Raw genomic sequence first — 19,417 nt, 5'->3', positions numbered from 1 at the left:
CTTAAAAGTGAAACTAAAAGCACAACTTTTTAATTTGAATAGCGTAAGGGTGGGTTATAAAGACCTATATTTGTATTCCATCTGTGTCCCAATGTGGAGATTTCTCTTCACTCCCTGTCCCATAGCCAAAACAGGAAGTGAGTGGAAATCTCAACATGAGGGAATCCCTAGTTATCACCAGGTTTACTGGAACTAGTGTCCCCATTGGAAGAGTTCTCCTATGTTCCAGGGAAAAAAAAAAAAAAAAAAAATTGCGATTTTCTTCTACTTTCAGTGATATGGTAAACAGGGCAAATAAACAGCATGAATCCCCACCAATGGGGAAACAGAGCAATTAAAGCCTGAAAAGTGATCTAATCCCTGTCCACTAAAAGTTTTTTCTTTAATTATACTTTAAAAAGCACAAGTTCACCTTTGGGAACATGTTACATGTTCTACTCCTTTTTAGGGTACAACATGTAACATGTTCCCTCTTCTGCAGCCTCTTCCTGATCCCCCTGACCGTCTTCTGAAACCTGCTGTCAGTTTGCCACACAGCCGAGTCATTCATTCAGGCTTGGTTCACACCTATGCAAATTGTGTTTTTTTTCACACATTTTTGATGCCCTTATGGTGTGTTTTGGGTGGGGTCTTGCAGGAGAAACAAGCAAAAATGCTTCAAAAGCGCAAGCACTGCATTTTTTTTTTGTTTCCGCTGCATTTCCACTGAAATCTATGAAACCAAACAACCTGCTGCAGGATGAAAAGTTCCTGACCCTTTCCAAAATATGCACCGGTGGAAAATGCACAGATGCGAACGAGGTCCATTAGAAACCATATCAAATGGACTGTAATGCGTTTCTGCAAAACAGAAAACACAGCTGTGAACCAGGCCTCAGAGTTCTGTGAATGAATGAACTACGAGCACTGATCGCCTTTGTGGCTGATGGCTTGTAGTTTTTAATGAACTACCAGGGTACTGGTGAGTGCTTTACTATTTCATGACTATTCTCCCTGTCATTCAGTAACTGTCTGTCCGTAAGATGTATACATATACACACATATATATATATATATATATATATATATATATATATATATATATATATATATATATATATATATATATATATATATATATATACATATATACATACATACATACATATATATACACACACACACACACACACACACACACACACACACACACACACACAATCTTTTTACCTGCAAATAATTATTATTATTATTATTTTTTTAGAAAGGTGAATTTATCCTTTGACTTCATGACATTTTGCTTGCCAAAGCATTGTGTATTAAACAGTTTCTCAAGCCAGAGTCGAAACATAACCTTCCTTTCCTTCTGCTTGTTCTAAACTGTTTTAATATGATTTTTTTTTTTTTAAACTGTCCTAGGGAGCTATTTCAACAATCCCTTAGCCAAGATATAGCCAATATCAGAACATTTAGGCATTGCTAGTGTACTCAGAGAAGTAACATTTTTTTGGGCTATAGAATTCCCATGCATCACAGGAGTGAAGCTAGCTCTGCATTCCTGTGACTTGTTTTCAGCTGACATCTCTCAGCCGGGCCAGGCTTGGGAAAGAATCCAACTTTATAGTCAGAATCCACCCAGAAGCCTGGAACGGCAACTCTGGCTCAGCATCTCAGCGGGCCGCTTGGACACCTATTCAGCCGCTCCTGCCCCTTTGACAGTCCAGTGCTCCAGTGAGCGCTGGAGAGTCAGAGGTCTTAGATCGCTCAGTTCTCAGTGTTGGAGGCATCAAGGACAGCTGCAGTTGGGATCAGAGTTGCAGCCATCTAGGGGAGTATGATTTTTTTTTTTTTTTTAAGTCATCCTTCTCTTTTACCTGTCTTTATTTGCTTATTACAGTGTCTGTTGAAAGCACATCAAGCAGTGGTAAAAATACTGCCATAACAGCCCAAATGGTCAATAAGCAGTTTGGTGCAAGATTCCACTAACCAGCCTCAGCTGGAAAGAGGCTGCAGGGTGGTGTAAATTTGTGGTCTTGTCTCAACTAAAAACAGTGCCACCTGTATGAATTTATCCATACATTTAGTACACTAGATCTAAACCCAATCACTAAAAACTCATAAAAGCTTTAACATGTTGATTTAATTTCAAACATTTTCAAACTTATTTAAATCTGCATCTTTCAAATAATAATACCTATATATTCCACTATTAAAGTCCTCAGTAGGCCCTTCTTGTTAGAGTGCGACAATGCTTTGTGTTCGTCTCCCAGCTATGTGTTTAGTGTAGTAACCTTGCTACATGCACCCCAACGTGGCATCAAGCGGCCTTGCCAACATACATTGCACTGGCGTGGTCCATTGTTGTCAATGGAAATGATGCATAGTCCATGTCAGAGCCAATGCATAGAAACATGAAATGGCTGAAAGGACGAACAGCAGCACTGTGATACAAAAAGTATTGTATGAAGAAAACAAATCCCCAAAATTCTAATGCTAGGTTTACCTGGTGGCTTAGATTTGCAACTTCTTTGCACAGTTTGTGCTGATCAGGACACAACAGGTACAGACCTTCTGATTATCTCCCATGCAGAAGAAACGAGTGGTGCCCACTGCCCAACTGATCATTTTCAAACTCAACAATTCTTATTACATGCCTCTCAACAACGTTACATCGATCTGTGAAATTAACTGGATCAATTTCCTCCCTTAATAAATCATGGAGCTTTAGAAAGAAAATACCCTGCTGAAATATTTAAGTGGAGTTCAGTACATGGCTACATAGGTTTAATCTTTTGCAGTGTCAGTCACCATGTAGAGATCAGTTACTGGATTGCAACTACAACCTTGACTCTGCAAAAGGGTAGACCAAGTAAAGCATGCATCAACTAAACTATGCATGAATAGGTCAGATCTTTCCATCTTCTCAGTGAGTGTCAACATCTGTTTGATCATCTGTCTGGGGAAACCTGTCACTCTAAAGACTAGAGCTGAAGGACAATCAAATGATACTTTAATATAATCAGATAAGAACAATATGTTATAAAATAGGCTTCACACATTAAAAACAAAAACACTTGTACACAAGATCTTAAATAAAATGAAAGCATACCAGCGCGAAGAGGCCTGGGGACACCGCCAACAAAAATAGTCTTCCTTGGGTCAAGAGGTTGTGAGCCATCCATCACAAAGTCACTGTCACTGAGATTCCAGGGCCGGATTTGAACCTATTAAATAGCATGGTAAAAATTCCATAAGCTCAACAAAGGAAACAATCTGTTTTAGGATGTGGTGCAGGATTAAAGTATCCACACTTGTGTGGAGACCTGCGTTTTTCCGCATTGGAAAACCATAGTTACCAGCAAGGTCACAAAGAAAACCATTGTTTTCTATGTGCCCTGTTCACACTTGAGTGTAGCCTTCGGGTGAGCTGTAGTGCGGAAGTATGCAATGTCTGCATTTTTCCATCTCGTAGCACAACTCACCGCAGTTGCATTTATTGCTGCTTGGAATGAATGAAATGTCACATTTCAAAGAAGTAGAAAAAAAAAAAAAAAACCTGGGGCCCTCTCTGGAAATACATTTCTCAAGAGGCATTGCAAGGCTAGCAGTTACAATTACTCCCAGAGGAATGATGGGTCCTACAACAGCTGGAGGGTCCCAGGTTGTCTACCCCTGGGTCTAGGCTTTAAAGTGGTTGTAAACCCTTACAAACCACTTTGACCTACAGGTAAGCCTAGATTAAGGCTTACCTGTAGGTCCAAGCAATATCTCCTAAACCTATATGGTTTAGGAGATATTTGCCCGAAAACGGGCACCACTGTCTACGGCGCATGCGCCGTAGACAGCGGCGCGCAGGCGCACTGAACGCGGCAGTTCCAAAAATGGAGCTGCCGCATTTGTCGACTCCCGTGCGCATCGCGACGTCATCGCGGCTTCGCCGAATGATAGCGGCGGAGCTGCGAGACGCCACCAGCAAGATGGATGCGGCGGGGATGCGACTTCGCTGGCTCCTGTGTCAGGTAAGTGACACATAATGGGCTACTATGCGATGCATAGTAGTCCATTATGCTTTACCTTTGCAGGGAAAAAAAGAGGAAGTAAACTCATCAGGGTTTACTTCCTCTTTAAAAGCACATGGCCTCGCTTGCCACAACCAAGACATCCTGCAATGTAGTGTTTTACATTAGGAAATGTGAACCAGCCCTAACACATGGGGAAGTAACAGCTAGAACGTAAGATAAGAACCAAGGCTTTAAAAATTAAGATGTAATGCTGTGTTGTGTTTGGGTTATCGAATGGCAAATAGACTTTTGCTGGAAACAGGCACTTTAAAAAGCTGCATTTGTAGCTTTTCAAAGTAAGAGTACAAAAAAAGAGTGACCGGTGAGGTAACTGAGCAACCGATCAAACTTCACCTTTCTGGAAAACATAACTTTGTAGATACTGCTCTTATTCTTATTTAATAAGCTCAACTGCATACTAAGCTGTAGTGCTTTAGGCCTCATTCACACTGGACGTTTTTACAGCTGCTCCCAGGGGCGTTTTTTTTTCTGCTACTAAACGCCCCTCTTTCTTAGCCTATGTGTCCATACACACATTGGCTTTTAGCAGCGTTTATTGGAAGGATAGTTTAGAAGCAGCAAAAAAATAATAATAAATTCTGGCCAATGAAATGTACTAACACCCAAAACGCTCGACGTGGCTGAACATGTTACACACTTTTACAAGCGTTGGGCTTTTTCTTTTTTTTTTTTCCCCAAACCGCTGCTGCCAGGAGGAAGGCTTCAAGGAAAGTTTAAAAAAAACATCATGAGGCCTAAAGCATATCCAAAGCACTGCCAATTTCTTTTTCATTTTGGATAGCTTGGGGAAGGGTTTTAAACAGTAGGATTTTTTTTCTGTATTTAATCAAGGAGATTCCCCTTCATATTCTGCCCCATATCAAAAAGAAGTGAGGAAATTTCTCAAAACGAGGGAAATCCTCACAGACCTTTAGATTTAGACACTGGTTAAATAGGACAAAGAGATGGGGAACTTCCCCACGGGGAGAACATTAAAGACATGACAGATTTGCAAAAAAAAAAAAAAAGTGTGCTCGGTCCAGGAAATTACTTCCCCACAAAAGGAAATAAAAATACCTGGGTAATCAAAAAGTTAATCTGTTTAAAGCATAACCAGGGCTAAGGATTTTCGCCTCATCTTCCCATCCTCTTCATTGTAGGAGGATACTTATTCTCAATACAGGTACCGTTTAGACTAGACTCTCAACCCCTATGATGTTGAGTACAGTTTGCTAGTGTCACGATTGCATCTGTATGGAACAGTCAAGTACCCCTGTAGCGCACGTTGTCTGGCTCATTATGGTATCTCTGGCTTTTGCTATTGCATCATGTGTGTATATTTTGTTGCTAACCACACAATAAGTTTCTTTAGATGTAAAACATTGCAGAAAAGGAAGCTGGAAGCAATGTATAAAAAAAAAAAAACAAGCCGCAGTTTAAGGAAATCAGACTTCCGGAGATATAAGGCTCAGGTAGTTCAGTAGATAGGGGACACCAAGGTAAAAAATATACTTTACACATGTACAGTTGTGCTCATAAGTTTACATACCCTGACAGAATTTATGATTGCCCATTTTTAAGAGAATATGAATGGTAACACAAAAAATAAATAAAAAAAAAAATAAAAAAAAATAAAAGTTTCTTTCACTCATGGTTAGTGTTTGGCTGAAGCAATTTATTATCAATCAACTGTGTTTACTCTTTTTAAATCCTAATGCCAACAGAAACTACCCAAATGACCCTGATCAAAGTGTATTACCCCCTTTAACTTTAAAGCGGGGTTCCACCCTAAAGTGGAACCTCCGCTGATCGGATCCCTCCCCCCCTCCGGTGTCACAATTGGCACCTTTCAGGGGGGAGGGGGGTGGAGATACCTGTCAAAGACAGGTATTTACACCCACTTCCAGGCATAGACTCCCGTGGGAGTCTACGCCATTTCCTGTCCTGCCGCGCTGTCTGCTGGGACACACACGGGTCTCAGAGACAGCGCAGAGAATTCCTATTGCGCTGCGCGACTCGCGCATGCGCAGTAGGGAACCGGGAAGTGAAGCTGATTCGTTTCACTTCCTGATTCCCTCACCTAGAATGGTGGCGGCAGCAGCCGAGAGCCGATTGATCGGCCTCGGCTGCCGGCATCGCTGGAACCCGGGACAGGTGAGTGTCCATTTATTAAAAGTCAGCAGCTGTAGTATTTATAGCTGCTGGCTTTTAATGATTTTTTTTTTTTTGTGGAATTCCCTCTTTAATGGCAGCTTGAAGTCTTTTGTGGTATTTGTGGATGAGGCTCTTTATCTTCTCAGATGGTAAAGCTGTCCATTCCTCTTGGCAAAAAAGCCTCCAGTTCCTGTAAATTCTTGGGCTGTCTTGCATGAACTGCACATTTGAGATCCCCCCCAGAGGGGCTCAATGATATTGAGGTCAGGAGACTGATATGGCCACTCCAGAACCTTCACTATATTCTGCTGTAGCCAATGACAGGTCAACTTGGCCTTGTGTTTTGGTTTATTTTCATGTTGGAATGTCCACGTATGTCCCACGCGCAGCTTCCTGGCTGATGAATGCATATTGTTCCTCCAGTATTTTTTGATAACATACTGCATTCATCTTGCCATCAATTTTGACCAATGTTCCTGTGCCTTTGTAGCTCACACATCCCCAAAACATAAGTGATCCACCTCCGTGTTTCACAGTAGGAATGGTGTTACCTTTAATCATAGGCCTTGCTGAATCCTCTCCAAAATGTAGCGTTTATGATTGTGGCCAAAAGGCTGCATTTTGGTCTCATCACTCCAAATTACTTTGTGCCAGAAGGTTTGAGGCTAGTCTCTGTGCTGTTGGGCATATTGTAAGCGGGATACTTTGGGGCATTTGCATAGTAATCACTTTCTTCTGGCGACTCAACCATGCAGCCCATCTTTCTTCAAGTGCCGCCTCATTGTGCATCTTGAAACAGCCACACCACATGTTTTCAGAGAGTCCTGTATTTCACCTAAAGTTATTTGTGGGTTTTTCTTTGCATCCCAAATAATTTTCCTGGTAGTTGGTTCACCTGACCGTGGTTTGGTTTCAACAGAATCCCTAATTTTCCACTTCTCGATTAGCGTTTGAACACTGCTGATTGGCATTCTCAATTCCTTGGATATCTTTTTATATCCCTTTCCTGTTTTATACAGTTCAACTACCTTTTCCCACAGATCCTTTGACAATTCTTTTGATCTCCCCATGACTCAGAATCCAGAAACATCAGTGGAGCACTGGATGAAAGATGCAAGGGTCTGTCAGGAGTCCAGAAACTCATTGCCCTTTTATACACACACACACACACACACACACACACTAATTACAAGCAAACAGATCACAGGTGAGGATGGTTACCCTTTAATAGCCATTCAAACCCCTTTGTGTCAACTTGTGTGCATGTTATCAGGCCAAAATCACCAGGGCATGTAAACTTTTTTTTCCAGTTGTCGTTATGGTTTAAAAAGAGTAAACACAGTTGATTGATAATAAATGGCTTCAGCCAAACACTAAGGCCTCATGCACACGAGACGCAGATGAAACCTCTGTTAAAAAAAAGCTGAAATGCGCGTTTAGAAACGCGCGTTTTGCCGCGTTTGCATGTCGCGTTTAGACGCGTTTGCGTTTAGACGCGTTTATAAAGATAACATCATGTAGACCCTCCCCAAGCTCTCAAAGCATTTTTTTTAACTATTTCTGCTATTTTGATCAGAGTGAGCAGCAGCAGCATAGAGAGCAGTTGTACACTTGCATTTGCCGTGTCACTTGCCACGGCACCTGCCACAAGTTGTGGATTGTCCACTTGCCACGTCACTTGCCACAAGTTGGGGATTGTCCACTTGCCACATCACCTGCCACGTCACCTGCCACAAATTGTGGATTGTCCACTTGCCACGTCACTTGCCACATCACCTGCCACGTCACTTGCCACGAGATGTGGATTGTCCACTTTCCACGTCATCTGCCATGCCACCTGCCACAAGCTGTGGATTGTCCACTTGCCACGTCACCAGCCACATCACCTGCCACAAGTTGTGGATTGTCTACTTGCCGCATCACCTGCCACGTCACTTGCCACGTCACCTGCCACAAGTTGTGGATTGTTCACTTGCCACGTCACCTGCCACGTCACCTGCCACAAGTTGTGGATTGTCCACTCGCCACGTCACTTGCCACAAGCTGTGGATTGTCCACTTGCCACATCACTTGCCACGTCACCTGCCACATCACTTGCCACGTCACCTGCCACAAGTTTTGGATTGTCCACTTGCCACGTCACTTGCCACGTCAGCTGCCACGTCACTTGCCACGAGATGTGGATTGTCCACTTTCCACGTCATCTGCCATGCCACCTGCCACAAGCTGTGGATTGTCCACTTGACACGTCACCAGCCACATCACCTGCCACAAGTTGTGGATTGTCCACTTGCCACGTGACTTGCCACATCACCTGCCACGTCACTTGCCACATCACCTGCCACAAGTTGTGGATTGTCTACTTGCCGCGTCACTTGCCACTTCACCTGCCACGTCACTTGCCACGTCACCTGCCACAAGTTGTGGATTGTCCACTTGCCACGTCACTTGCCACAAGCTGTGGATTGTCCACTTGCCACATCACTTGCCACGTCACTTGCCACGTCACCTGCCACGTCACTTGCCACGTCACCTGCCACAAGTTTTGGATTGTCCACTTGCCACGTCAGCTGCCACGTCACTTGCCACATCACCTGCCACGTCACCTGCCACAAGTTGTGGATTGTCCACTTGCCACGTCACTTGCCACATCACCTGCCACGTCACTTGCCACGAGATGTGGATTGTCCACTTGCCATGTCACTTGCCACGTCACCTGCCACGTCACTTGCCACGTCACTTGCCACGTCACTTGCCACAAGATGTGGATTGTCCACTTGTCACATCACCTGCCACATCACTTGCCACAAGTTGTGGATTGTCCACTTGCCACGTCACTTGCCACATCACCTGCCACGTCACTTGCCACAAGATGTGGATTGTCCACTTTCCACGTCACCTGCCATGCCATCTGCCACAAGTTGTGGATTGTCCACTTACCACGTCACCAGCCACATCACCTGCCACAAGTTGTGGATTGTCCACTTGCCACACCACTTTCCACGTCACCTGCCACGTCACCTGCCACAAGATGTGGATTGTCCACTTGCCACGTCACCAGCCACATCACCTGCCACAAGTTGTGGATTGTCCACTTGCCACGTCCCCTGCCACGTCACCTGCCACAAGTGGATTGTCCACTTGCCACATCACTTGCCACATCACCTGCCACAAGTTGTGGATTGTCCACTTGCCACGTCACCTGACACAAGTTGTGGATTGTCCACTCGCCACGTCACTTGCCACATCCCCTGCCACAAGTGGATTGTCCACTTGCCACATCACTTGCCCCATCACCTGCCACAAGTTGTGGATTGTCCACTTGCCACGTCACCTGACACAAGTTGTGGATTGTCCACTCGCCACGTCACTTGCCACATCACCTTCCACAAGTGGATTGTCCACTTGCCACGTCACTTGCCACGTCCCCTGCCACAAGTGGATTGTCCACTTGCCACGTCACTTGCCACGTCACCTGCCACAAGTTATGGATTGTCCACTTGCCACGTCACATGCCAGTCACCTGCCACAAGTTGTTGATTTTCCACTTGCCACGTCACCTGCCAAGTCACTTGCCGCGTCACCTGCCAGGTCACTTGCCACGTCACCTGCCACAAGTTGTCTATTGTCCACTTGCCACGTCACATGCCAGTCACCTGCCACAAGTTGTTGATTTTCCACTTGCCACGTCACCTGCCAAGTCACTTGCCGCGTCACCTGCCAGGTCACTTGCCACGTCACCTGCCACAAGTTGTCTATTGTCCACTTTCCACGTCACTTGCCACTTCACCTGCCACGTTACTTGCCACAAGTTGTGGATTGTCCACTTGCCACATCACTTGCCACCTGCCATGTCACTTGCCACAAGTTGTGGATTGTCCACTTGCCACGTCACTTGCCACAAGTTGTGGATTGTCCACTTGCAATTGCAATTGTTTAAAATATTTTTCTAATGGTTTTTCATCATTTGCAATCATTTTTGAGATTTTTAATGTAAAAAAAAAGGTCACCTTTAAAAACGCATATAAACGCAAACGCGGCTAAACGCGGTAGCGGCGTTTTGCCGCGTTTTACCGCGTTTTGCCGCGTTTTGCGTCTGAAACGCAGAAATTTTTGTTTCTGAACGCATTTTTTTGCTTCTGGAAAAACGAGATTAAACGCAACTGCATATAAACGGAAAAAAACGAGACTGTGTGCATGGACACATAGGATAACATTGAATGAGTTCAGGTGCAGTTGAAAAAACTGTCCAACTGCATCTGAACGCGCGTTTAACTGCGTCTCGTGTGCATGAGGCTTAACCATGAATGAAAGAAAAGTTTTTGTGAGCTTAACTTATGAGCACAACTATCTCTCGCTCCCTACATCTATGTCTCCTGAACCTTCATGGCATTTTTCCTTAAGGCTGGGTTCACAATATTGCAGTCGCGTGGCACGCGTTTGCTCGGCATGGCAGCCAATTCATTTGAATGGGCTACTGTGTCGCATTTCCCACAGAAAAACGTGTATATGCCTTTTTCACACCGGCGGGGTCTTTCTGATCATGCAATTTTCTCCTGTGGTTCCCACACCTGCAAATGCACTGCAAGCTGAGATGCATGGGGGTGCCATTTAGTCGCTGGAACAGGTGCAATTCCTGCACCACGACAAGCCCACAGACTGTGGGTAAGTGTGACTGGGCATAAAGACTGACAGCTTTTAAATGTGTTTAAATTGAAGTTAAACATCAGGATTTCTCCAGAGCACCCCCATCCTCTGGAAATCTCTACCTCAATCTGTCTGGCTATCTCCTACTCTCTCCATTTTTAAGCAATCCTTGAAAAATCATCTCTTCAGGAAAGCCTATCCCACCTGCAGCTAACATCTAAATCTTGTTTCTCCCATTAGTTCATTGCTCTTAGAGTGAAAGGGTTAGGAGTGAGGCACTCCTAACCCTTTGTACTGAATTGTATTGTTACTGTACTGTCTCCCTTTGTAAAGCAATGCTGTTAGCGATATATACATCATGTATAATATTAATACTAATAATTTTTACTAAATATCCCCAGCAAGAAGTATTCACGTACATCAGGAACTGTACATAAATACTAAGAAAATAAGCATCTTGCACACAAAAAATAAAATATCTGATGTTTTCTTCTATAGAACACAGTAGGCATTACAGCTAATAAGCTCATCACAAAGCAGAACATGGAAAAGACTTTGAAGACTGGCCTCATCGTGCAATGAAGAGGATCTTGTGAAGTGTACTTGAAGCTGTCAAGCACAGTACAAGGTAGGACGTTCCACCCAGTTAAAGCTTTCAAGTTCCCAGGTAAACACTGGAGGTGTTTGAAATGAAGATTTCTTTAGTGAACTCAGCTATTTAGGTGGTACTTTTACTTCAAACTCAGCTAGTACAAGTGACTACAAAGAAAAAAAAAAAAGATGACAGTCTATACAATGAATACTCACAGGCTTGTCTTTAATGGTAGGGCTCGACACACAGAGATATAGCTTACTATCCTCTTCAATGCAAGCATCAATCAAAGCCTGCACAGAACTTTCGTCTTGAAACAGTAGAAATGCATAGCCTGGATTAAAGGGAAATATTAACTTTACCTCCAACAACAACTCTGTATTTTACATTATTGCCATTATACCATAGCGAATTGCATTGAAGACAGTACGGTGCACTCCAAACAGCTTCTCAAACCTTTTATACGAGTGCTGCAATGATTCACAATGGATTGGTGCTGTTCTTTTTCCACAAATCATAGAAATTGTCAGAACATCATATGCTCAAACATGAGAAATGTATTGGTCACACAACAAGCAGTGCAAAGTTTCGGAGCTCTAACCCTTTACCTCCTCAAACAGTGATGCCACCGAATCCCACTGTCGGCTGACGTCACAAAGCCAGTGCAGGCTGCGTAAAGATCATGATTTGGTTGGGATCCACTCAGGAACCCAGATGGGTACCTGGCTCAGCCACTCAGTGAGCCTGAGCCAGCTGCTCTCGCCCACTCCACAGCCCAGTGCTCCAGTGAGTACGGGGGGGGGTCAGAACAGAGAGCCGAGGGCGACCAACTGTCACTAGCTCTCTGCTCATGGAGCACCAAGCAATCAGCAGCCATTCACAGGAAGCCTTGTATTTCACCAATGAATACAGTTCTTAGGTGGTGAGGTGGGCAGATGACATTATCCACTTTAGCCAATCAGAGGAAGCCTTGTATGCATTGATTAAATACAAAGCTTCCTGTCAATGGCTGAGCAGCACTCAGCCTGACCTGAAGTACCCATCCTGCTGCCGGCAAACAGCATCGCCTACAGTATGTAGCTGAGGCTACATACTATTTATACAGCACTCCCAGCAGGCACGTGTTCGTGAAGCAAACAGTTTGCTTAGACCAGCTTGGTCCAAACAACCTATTTAAAAAAAATCACAAGAAACCTGGAGTTGCGCTTTAAATTTGAACTCCAGGCATAAAAATGTTTATTTAAATATAATTACACAATAGCCATTAAGACACTAAATCCACGTTGTGTGCATCAAATGCCTTTGCAAACCCAGTCTATCCAATAAAGTAGCATTGATTGTGCAGAGCTGTGGGAGGGGCCCAGCAGATCCAGCCACTACAGGCTGTCCATACAAAACTACAGGATAGGAAGATACAAGAGAGCAACAATGACCAATGCTCACAATTGATTACTGACAGGTCTGAGATATGTCTTTAATTAGTGTATCTAGCTCTGCTAATCAATTTAACACTACCCTTCCCCCAGACTGACAATGATGCGGTCTGCTGTGCCCCCCCCCCCCCCCCCCCTCCGTGCTCATTCTTCAGAGTTGTGTCTCACTAATACTGGAGGTGCGTTACTGGCTAGATCGCCAGGTGAAACAGAGGCGAAAAAGCCAAAGGAAAGAAAATGATGCAGCCACCAAATTTAAATGATTGGTAAGCTGTAATAAAATACATTTTTGATTTTGAGTTTAATACTGCTTCATAGTAAAGCAGTCAGAAAAAATGTGCAGTCAAAGTGAAGTATATAAGCAAACTACAATTACAAAATTACAAATCTTGACTTTTTTCAGCAAAGTTAGGTTTGGCTCTGCCTATAACGCCTTACTATTGATCCTTTTATATTGTGGTTAGTATCACTGACCAAAAGGAAGAATTGTGGCATTGGACCAAGTTCCATGTTTACAGGAAAATTTACAGATTTGAATATAAAAAAGTCAGCCATTTATATTTTGAAACCTACTGATCAACTTGGCATGTGGCTTTCACAGAAGGAAATTGCTACATCTGCATTTTGATCTGCACATGCTCAGCTAGAACTGGTTAAGCTTTTCTCACGTCTTAAGCCCCATACACACTATCAGATTGTCTGCTGATTTTTGTCTTCAGATTTACCAAAAACATGTAGTAGAAGGGCCTGCCTGATTGCATACAAACTGAAACTCTTAAGGTTTGACCTCAAATTACATGGTTTTGGTAAATCTGAACACACAAATCAGTAGAAAATCTGATAGTGTGTATGGGGCATTATGCCATTACCTCTGGCAAGCTATATCTTTGCACACAAACATATTACAAAACTCAAAGCAACAATACATCTTCGCAAATTAGCCTAACACCACTAACTGGTCACTTACCTTTGGGAGGAAAGTAAGATTTGCTTTCTGCTTTGTGTGGCCAATCAACAATCAAAGGGCCAAACCGACGAAAACTAGCAGTGATTTCATCTGAAACAAAACCATATAGATACAATAAACATTATCAAGTACTGCACATTCTCAAAGCTAAATGAATGCATGTATGGAGTATTTACAAAGCAACAGCATACCATTAAATAAAGCAAAGTGCAATGCCCAGTTAACTATAGCGCAATAGTCTATATGCATATTATATTCAACCCACTACATTTTGTTTTGTAGCAGACCACATTGTCTATCAAATTTAGGCAGCACCCTGGGTCCTCGAATGCCACATTACAGGTCCTACCAATATGTGGGGCAATAATTCTCAAATACATTCCCTACCCAAGGCCTCATGCACACTGCTTTATTGTAAATGCCAAAATCAATGGTATACACACTCTGCTAGCTGTGCTTTTTCAAACCAGTTTAGCAGAGTTTAGCAGTGTTTTGGCGTTTATTTCATTCGAAAGAAATATCATTTATTCTGGCCATTGAGATAAACACTGAAGCGCTAAACGCACCTGGTGTTTAGGCTCGTTTTTGTCACGTTTGGAGTTTTTCTCCTGAACTCGATTCTTCTGCTTCAGGAAAGGAGCATTTTACTGCCTCTAAAACGCTGCTTCTCCTAAACTCTGTGCATGGACATAGGCTTTTGTTAAAGGCGAGTTCACGGACAAAAAGATGGCAAAAGTTCCTAAACGTGATTTTAGCAGCAGCCGTAAACGACCCAGCGGTGATTAAATACCAAAAGAAAGCTCTATTTGTGTGAAAAAAGGACAAAAATTTCATATGGGTACAGTGTTGCATGACTGAGTAATTGCCAAATTGTTAGAGCACTGAAAGCTGAAAATTGGTCTGGTTAGGAAGGGGGTTTAAGTACCCAGTGGTCAAGTGGTTAAAGATCAAGGATATAAAAAATAAATGTATCCAAATGTTCTACCAAATTCAAGCTCAAGATCAGTAAACCAAGATTCACCAATCCTCCCTCCGCTCTGCCATCCAGAAACCTGGTCGCATTGGCTTTAAACTGTGAGGGTGACTGTGTCTCAGGGTAAAAACAGTTATTGGATTAACTTTGAGATCACGTGTGGAGAACAGGTGTTGCTACCAGTATTCAGAAAGTGGGAGCAGGCGTCAGGCACCAATTCAAAAGAGTAGACATATGTGGCATAAGATGCCGCTCAAAAATGACCCAGTGTTTCAGATGGGGATATGGTGGTGTATAGCCTCAGCATTTTTCTTTCACTACAATTTAGAAACTTTCTGTATTTAGATTAGTACAGTGTGGACTTAAATGTAAGATTTTAAGAGCAAAAACGGTGGTGCAGATCACTTACTCTGAAGATTACCTACAGCTGTGCAATTATTGATCAGGCACCTGCAAGCTCTCCGATGTTTCACATGAAATGAATGGGTAGTAGCACCTGGTATCTTGCTATGAATACAGCAACAATAGCCACAGCAGCCTATATAACCTCTATGGGGCCTGGGGGTGGCAGAAGACCCTATTAAAAGGCTTGTCGAGGCAATTTTGACATAGAAAGTTTTTTATTAAAATATAAAAACAGATCTAGTACAGTATGATTACGGATTACAGAGGTTGCTCGACACTCACCCTGTACCTCCTGTGACATTCCCAGGCAAGAATACCCTACATCAGAGGTAAGGAAGAAGTCTACAGAGGTGCTATGCCTCCTGCTTACTGCCTCCTCCAGCCCTGAAAATGCTGCACCACAAACATGTGCATTGCACAAACTCTTAACATTTTTAGTGTGCGCGGTGATCAAAATTAAGCAAAGTTTTGCAGCGGTGGCAAAACTGCTAGCAACAATCGCTTTTCTATCACAGTATGCTGCATTTTATTACAACAATCCCTCTTAATGCATTGCTATGGAATGTGGCTTTAATCACTGAAGGAGACCGATTTGTAGCAGCTCAATGTTGTAGCAACTCAATGTTGATGAACTATCTCCAGCAATTATTAGGCTAGCTGCATCACCTGCATATGCAGCAGCGATTAACCTCTGCTACCAAAACGCCTGTCTGACATCAGCCTATAAAGTGTAAGAGTGACAAAGATTGTCCAATTACAATTCTCTGGCCAAACAACAAAAATGGAGAACCATTTCAAACAAGCTCTTCAGTTTCATGGTTCCTTGCCAGCGTTTTTCTCCCTCCTGAGATATGGGAATTCTATTAACGAAGGCAAATTAGATTTTGAAATCTCCAGATACGTTAATGAAGCCTTTTCTTGTCATGTCGTCTAACCTGCTAATCAGGTAAAACAAATACAGTCTCTGCCATTGTATACACACACAAAAGACATTCTAGCATTTGCTTTTCCAAGAAGGAGAAAGCTGTGATGTTAGTGCTGCTCTACCATGGGGGGAAATAAAGTGAGGACATATTGTGTTTAATCAACTTAACAACCATTTATGTGTATTTGTTATATGTTTTTCCACGGCCACAAAATTATACAACAGATTCTATAAACTAAATGCATTTTCAAAGCAAGCCATCATATCTCTACGCATAAGGGGGCAAAGAAATACTATATTAAGAACCATGCATAGAGGCATTCTGACAGGTCTCTTCTGCAAACTTCTTAAAGCAAACCTGGGATTTATCCATTCGTGGCTGTACAGGTTTGTTGTAAAAAAAAAAAAAAAATAAAAAAAAAAAAATAAGTGTACGGAATCCCTTACAATTAACTTTTATTTGCTCCCTTTTGGTCTACTAAATATGTACTTGAAAGTGTTTTTGTTATGGGTTTGATAAGTGCAAAATAAAAATGCTGACATCTGCAACTCCTGGTGTTATCCCAAAAGCCCAATTTGTTTTCTTAGTTCTTATCCCAGACTACAGAACAATTAGCCTTTAGGTCATAGAGTTTAGTAGAGTGGGAGGGTTTTGAATAGTTTAGAAACAAAAACCAACTGGGCAGGTCGGACACCACTCAGTCAATGAAAAATGTTATGCGTCACCAGCCCACAACATGGCTTAGGAGTTTGGTGTATTTTACATAGTTACACAGTTAATCAGGTTGAAAAAAAAATGTCCCTAGTTCAACAAATCCATTTCTGGCAGATCAACAGGTATTTTTTTGTACTGTCACTACAATTATATACTTAGCACTTCCAACTATGGAGGACCTACCGCAGAAACCGGAAGCTGAGGGTCAACCAGAAGTGCCTGCCCCTTCCACCAGATGACACGTTACCCGCCGCCTGGCCCAGAGCCCAGCGTAGTCTCTGCACTACTGTGTGCTGCTGCCGGTCCGGAACCACTGACTGGGCTTGCACTTACATCTACCGCGCTCGGTAGTGAAAACCGGAGGTAAACTCACCCCATCTGCTCTCAGGGATGCAGGGGTGGTGAGCTTCACCAGGTACGTTTTACCTGGCCTGTCCAAAGAGCCTCTGACCCCTTTAGGGCCTTTTTGCCTGAGCTTCCCTGGCTCGCTTACAGGTGGTGTCTCCTCTCTGGAATAAACACAAATAACTGAGGAGCCAGCTGGGAAGGAGGAAATTTAAAGAAGGCTGGCGTGGTGTTTCTTACAGAGGGGAGGAGCCAAGGTCTCTTAGGTGGCTGTCCTAAAAGACAATTAGGGGAAAGATTGGCAACGAAAAAAAAAAGAAAGTATGCGTCTCTGTGGAGGTCAGCGTTAAATTGAACCGGTTATTCTGCCCTGCATAGACAAACATATATCATTTTAAACACTTTTAGAACCACTGCAGGGAGTTGTCACTTCTGCTCCAGATCCCAGCACCGTAAACTGTCCAGCCACCCTACTACAACGTTCATAACAGTCCTTCATTAGCTTTCCTAATAGAACAGCATCATGCCTCCATTGCGTAAAAGGTCATCTAATTTCATTTTAACCACTTAAGCCCTGGACCATTTTGCTGGCCAAAAACCAGAGCACTTTTTGCGATTCAGCACTGCGTCGCTTTAACTGACAATTGCGCGGTCGCACGACGTGGCTCCCAAACAAAATTTAAGTCCTTTTTTCCCCCACAAATAGAGCTTTCTTTTGGTGGTATTTGATCACCCCTGCGGTTTTTATTTTTTGCGCTATAAAAAAAAAAGTGACACAATTTTGAAAAGAAATGCATTATTTTTTACATTTTGCTATAATAAATATCCTCCAAAAATATATAAAAAAAACAATTTTTCCCTCAGTTTAGGCGATACGCATTTTACATATTTTTGGTCAAAAAAAAAAAAAAAAAAAAAAAAAAAAAACAATAAGCGTGTATTGATTGGTTTGCACAAAAGTTATAGCATTTACAAAATAGGGGTAGTTTTATGGCATTTTTATGAATATTTTTTTCTCACTAGTAATGGTGGCGATTTTTATTGTGACTGCGACATTATGGCGGACACATCGGACATTTTTTACATATTTTTTGGATCATTGTCATTTCTAAAGCAATCAGTGCTATACAAATGTGTAAATGGCAGTGAAGGGGTTAACCACTAGGGGGAAGTGTATGGGTTAAGTATGTCCTGGAGAGCGATTCTAACTGTGGGGGGGCGTGGCTATGTGTGACATTTCACTGATGTCTGCTCCCGATCACAGGGAGCAGAGATCAGTGACACTGTCACTAGGCACAACGGGGGAGCTTGTTTACATTAGCATCTCCCCGTTCTTCCGCTCCGCGAGACGATTACGGGTATCCTTGCAGACAGATCCCCGCGACTCACGGAGCTTGCCACGGGCGGGCGCAGGCCGCCTCTTAAAGGACAACGTACAGGTATGTTAGTTTGCCTGTACGTGCCCTTCTGTCGACTTATATATCTGGGTGAGGCGGTCGGCAAGCTGTTAAAAACACAAGGCTTTAAACTGCATGGAGATATTAAAGAACTTTAGTGAACATATGGGTGATCAAATCCATAAGACAAGACCGCAAGTTGTAGCAAAATGCAAAAATGTTTGTAGAGGGTTCTTACCTTCATCTATGTCAGGTGGTAAGCCACCAACAAATACTTTGCGGGAATATCGTTCCACTCTTTCCCCGTTCTGGTGTGGAAAACAGTGAGGAGACCCCAAACCGCTGTGCAAAGTTTGATCACTTCTGCCATCATCCAAAAAGCCATCTTCCATTGGAAATAGAGAGGACTGGCCTAGAAAACATAAAAATTGAAGGTTTATTGAATGCAAACAAAAAAATAAGTATTTTGGTTTTTTTTGCCATTATCAAACATAGCACTAATACTTTTCCACGATGTGACAAGTTCGTATAACACAGGGATATGCAATTAGCGGACGTCCAGCTGTTGCAGAACTACAATTCCCATGAGGCATAGCAAGACTGACAGCCACAACCATGAAACCCAGAGGCAGAGGCATGATGGGACTTGTAGTTTTGCAAGAGCTGGATGTCCGCTAATTGCATATCCCTGGTATAACATGTCTGGCCCACACAAAACCCCTACTGTGCAACTGCTTTCCCAGTCCTTCTGCAGTATCCACCTCTGGCGGAAAGTACAACATTAATAAATAAAATGTTTTTTTTTTTTGGCAAAACAGATGAAT

General features: G+C 42.9%; 1 protein-coding gene across 3 annotated transcripts in view; it reads right to left on the bottom strand.

Moving 5' to 3' along the window:
• The window catches only part of CPEB4 (cytoplasmic polyadenylation element binding protein 4), a 124,058-nt gene that overhangs the window by 14,575 nt on the left and 90,066 nt on the right, over positions 1-19,417 (bottom strand). For all 3 annotated transcript variants that reach the window (XM_077472851.1, XM_077472850.1, XM_077472852.1), the window contains 4 exons: positions 18,832-19,005; positions 13,834-13,923; positions 11,649-11,767; positions 3,089-3,203 (listed from right to left, as the gene is read on the bottom strand). In XM_077472851.1, coding sequence (XP_077328977.1) covers positions 3,089-3,203; positions 11,649-11,767; positions 13,834-13,923; positions 18,832-19,005 — 498 coding nt within the window. The remainder of the gene's footprint in view (positions 1-3,088; positions 3,204-11,648; positions 11,768-13,833; positions 13,924-18,831; positions 19,006-19,417) is intronic.

The sequence above is a fragment of the Lithobates pipiens genome, unplaced genomic scaffold (assembly GCF_037356315.1).
Source record: "Lithobates pipiens isolate NorthernLeopardFrog02 unplaced genomic scaffold, aLitPip1_a1.2 Scaffold_8, whole genome shotgun sequence".
Taxonomy (NCBI): domain Eukaryota; kingdom Metazoa; phylum Chordata; class Amphibia; order Anura; family Ranidae; genus Lithobates; species Lithobates pipiens.
Note: the sequence above shows the minus strand (reverse complement) of the source record. Positions and strands in the feature narration are given on the sequence as shown.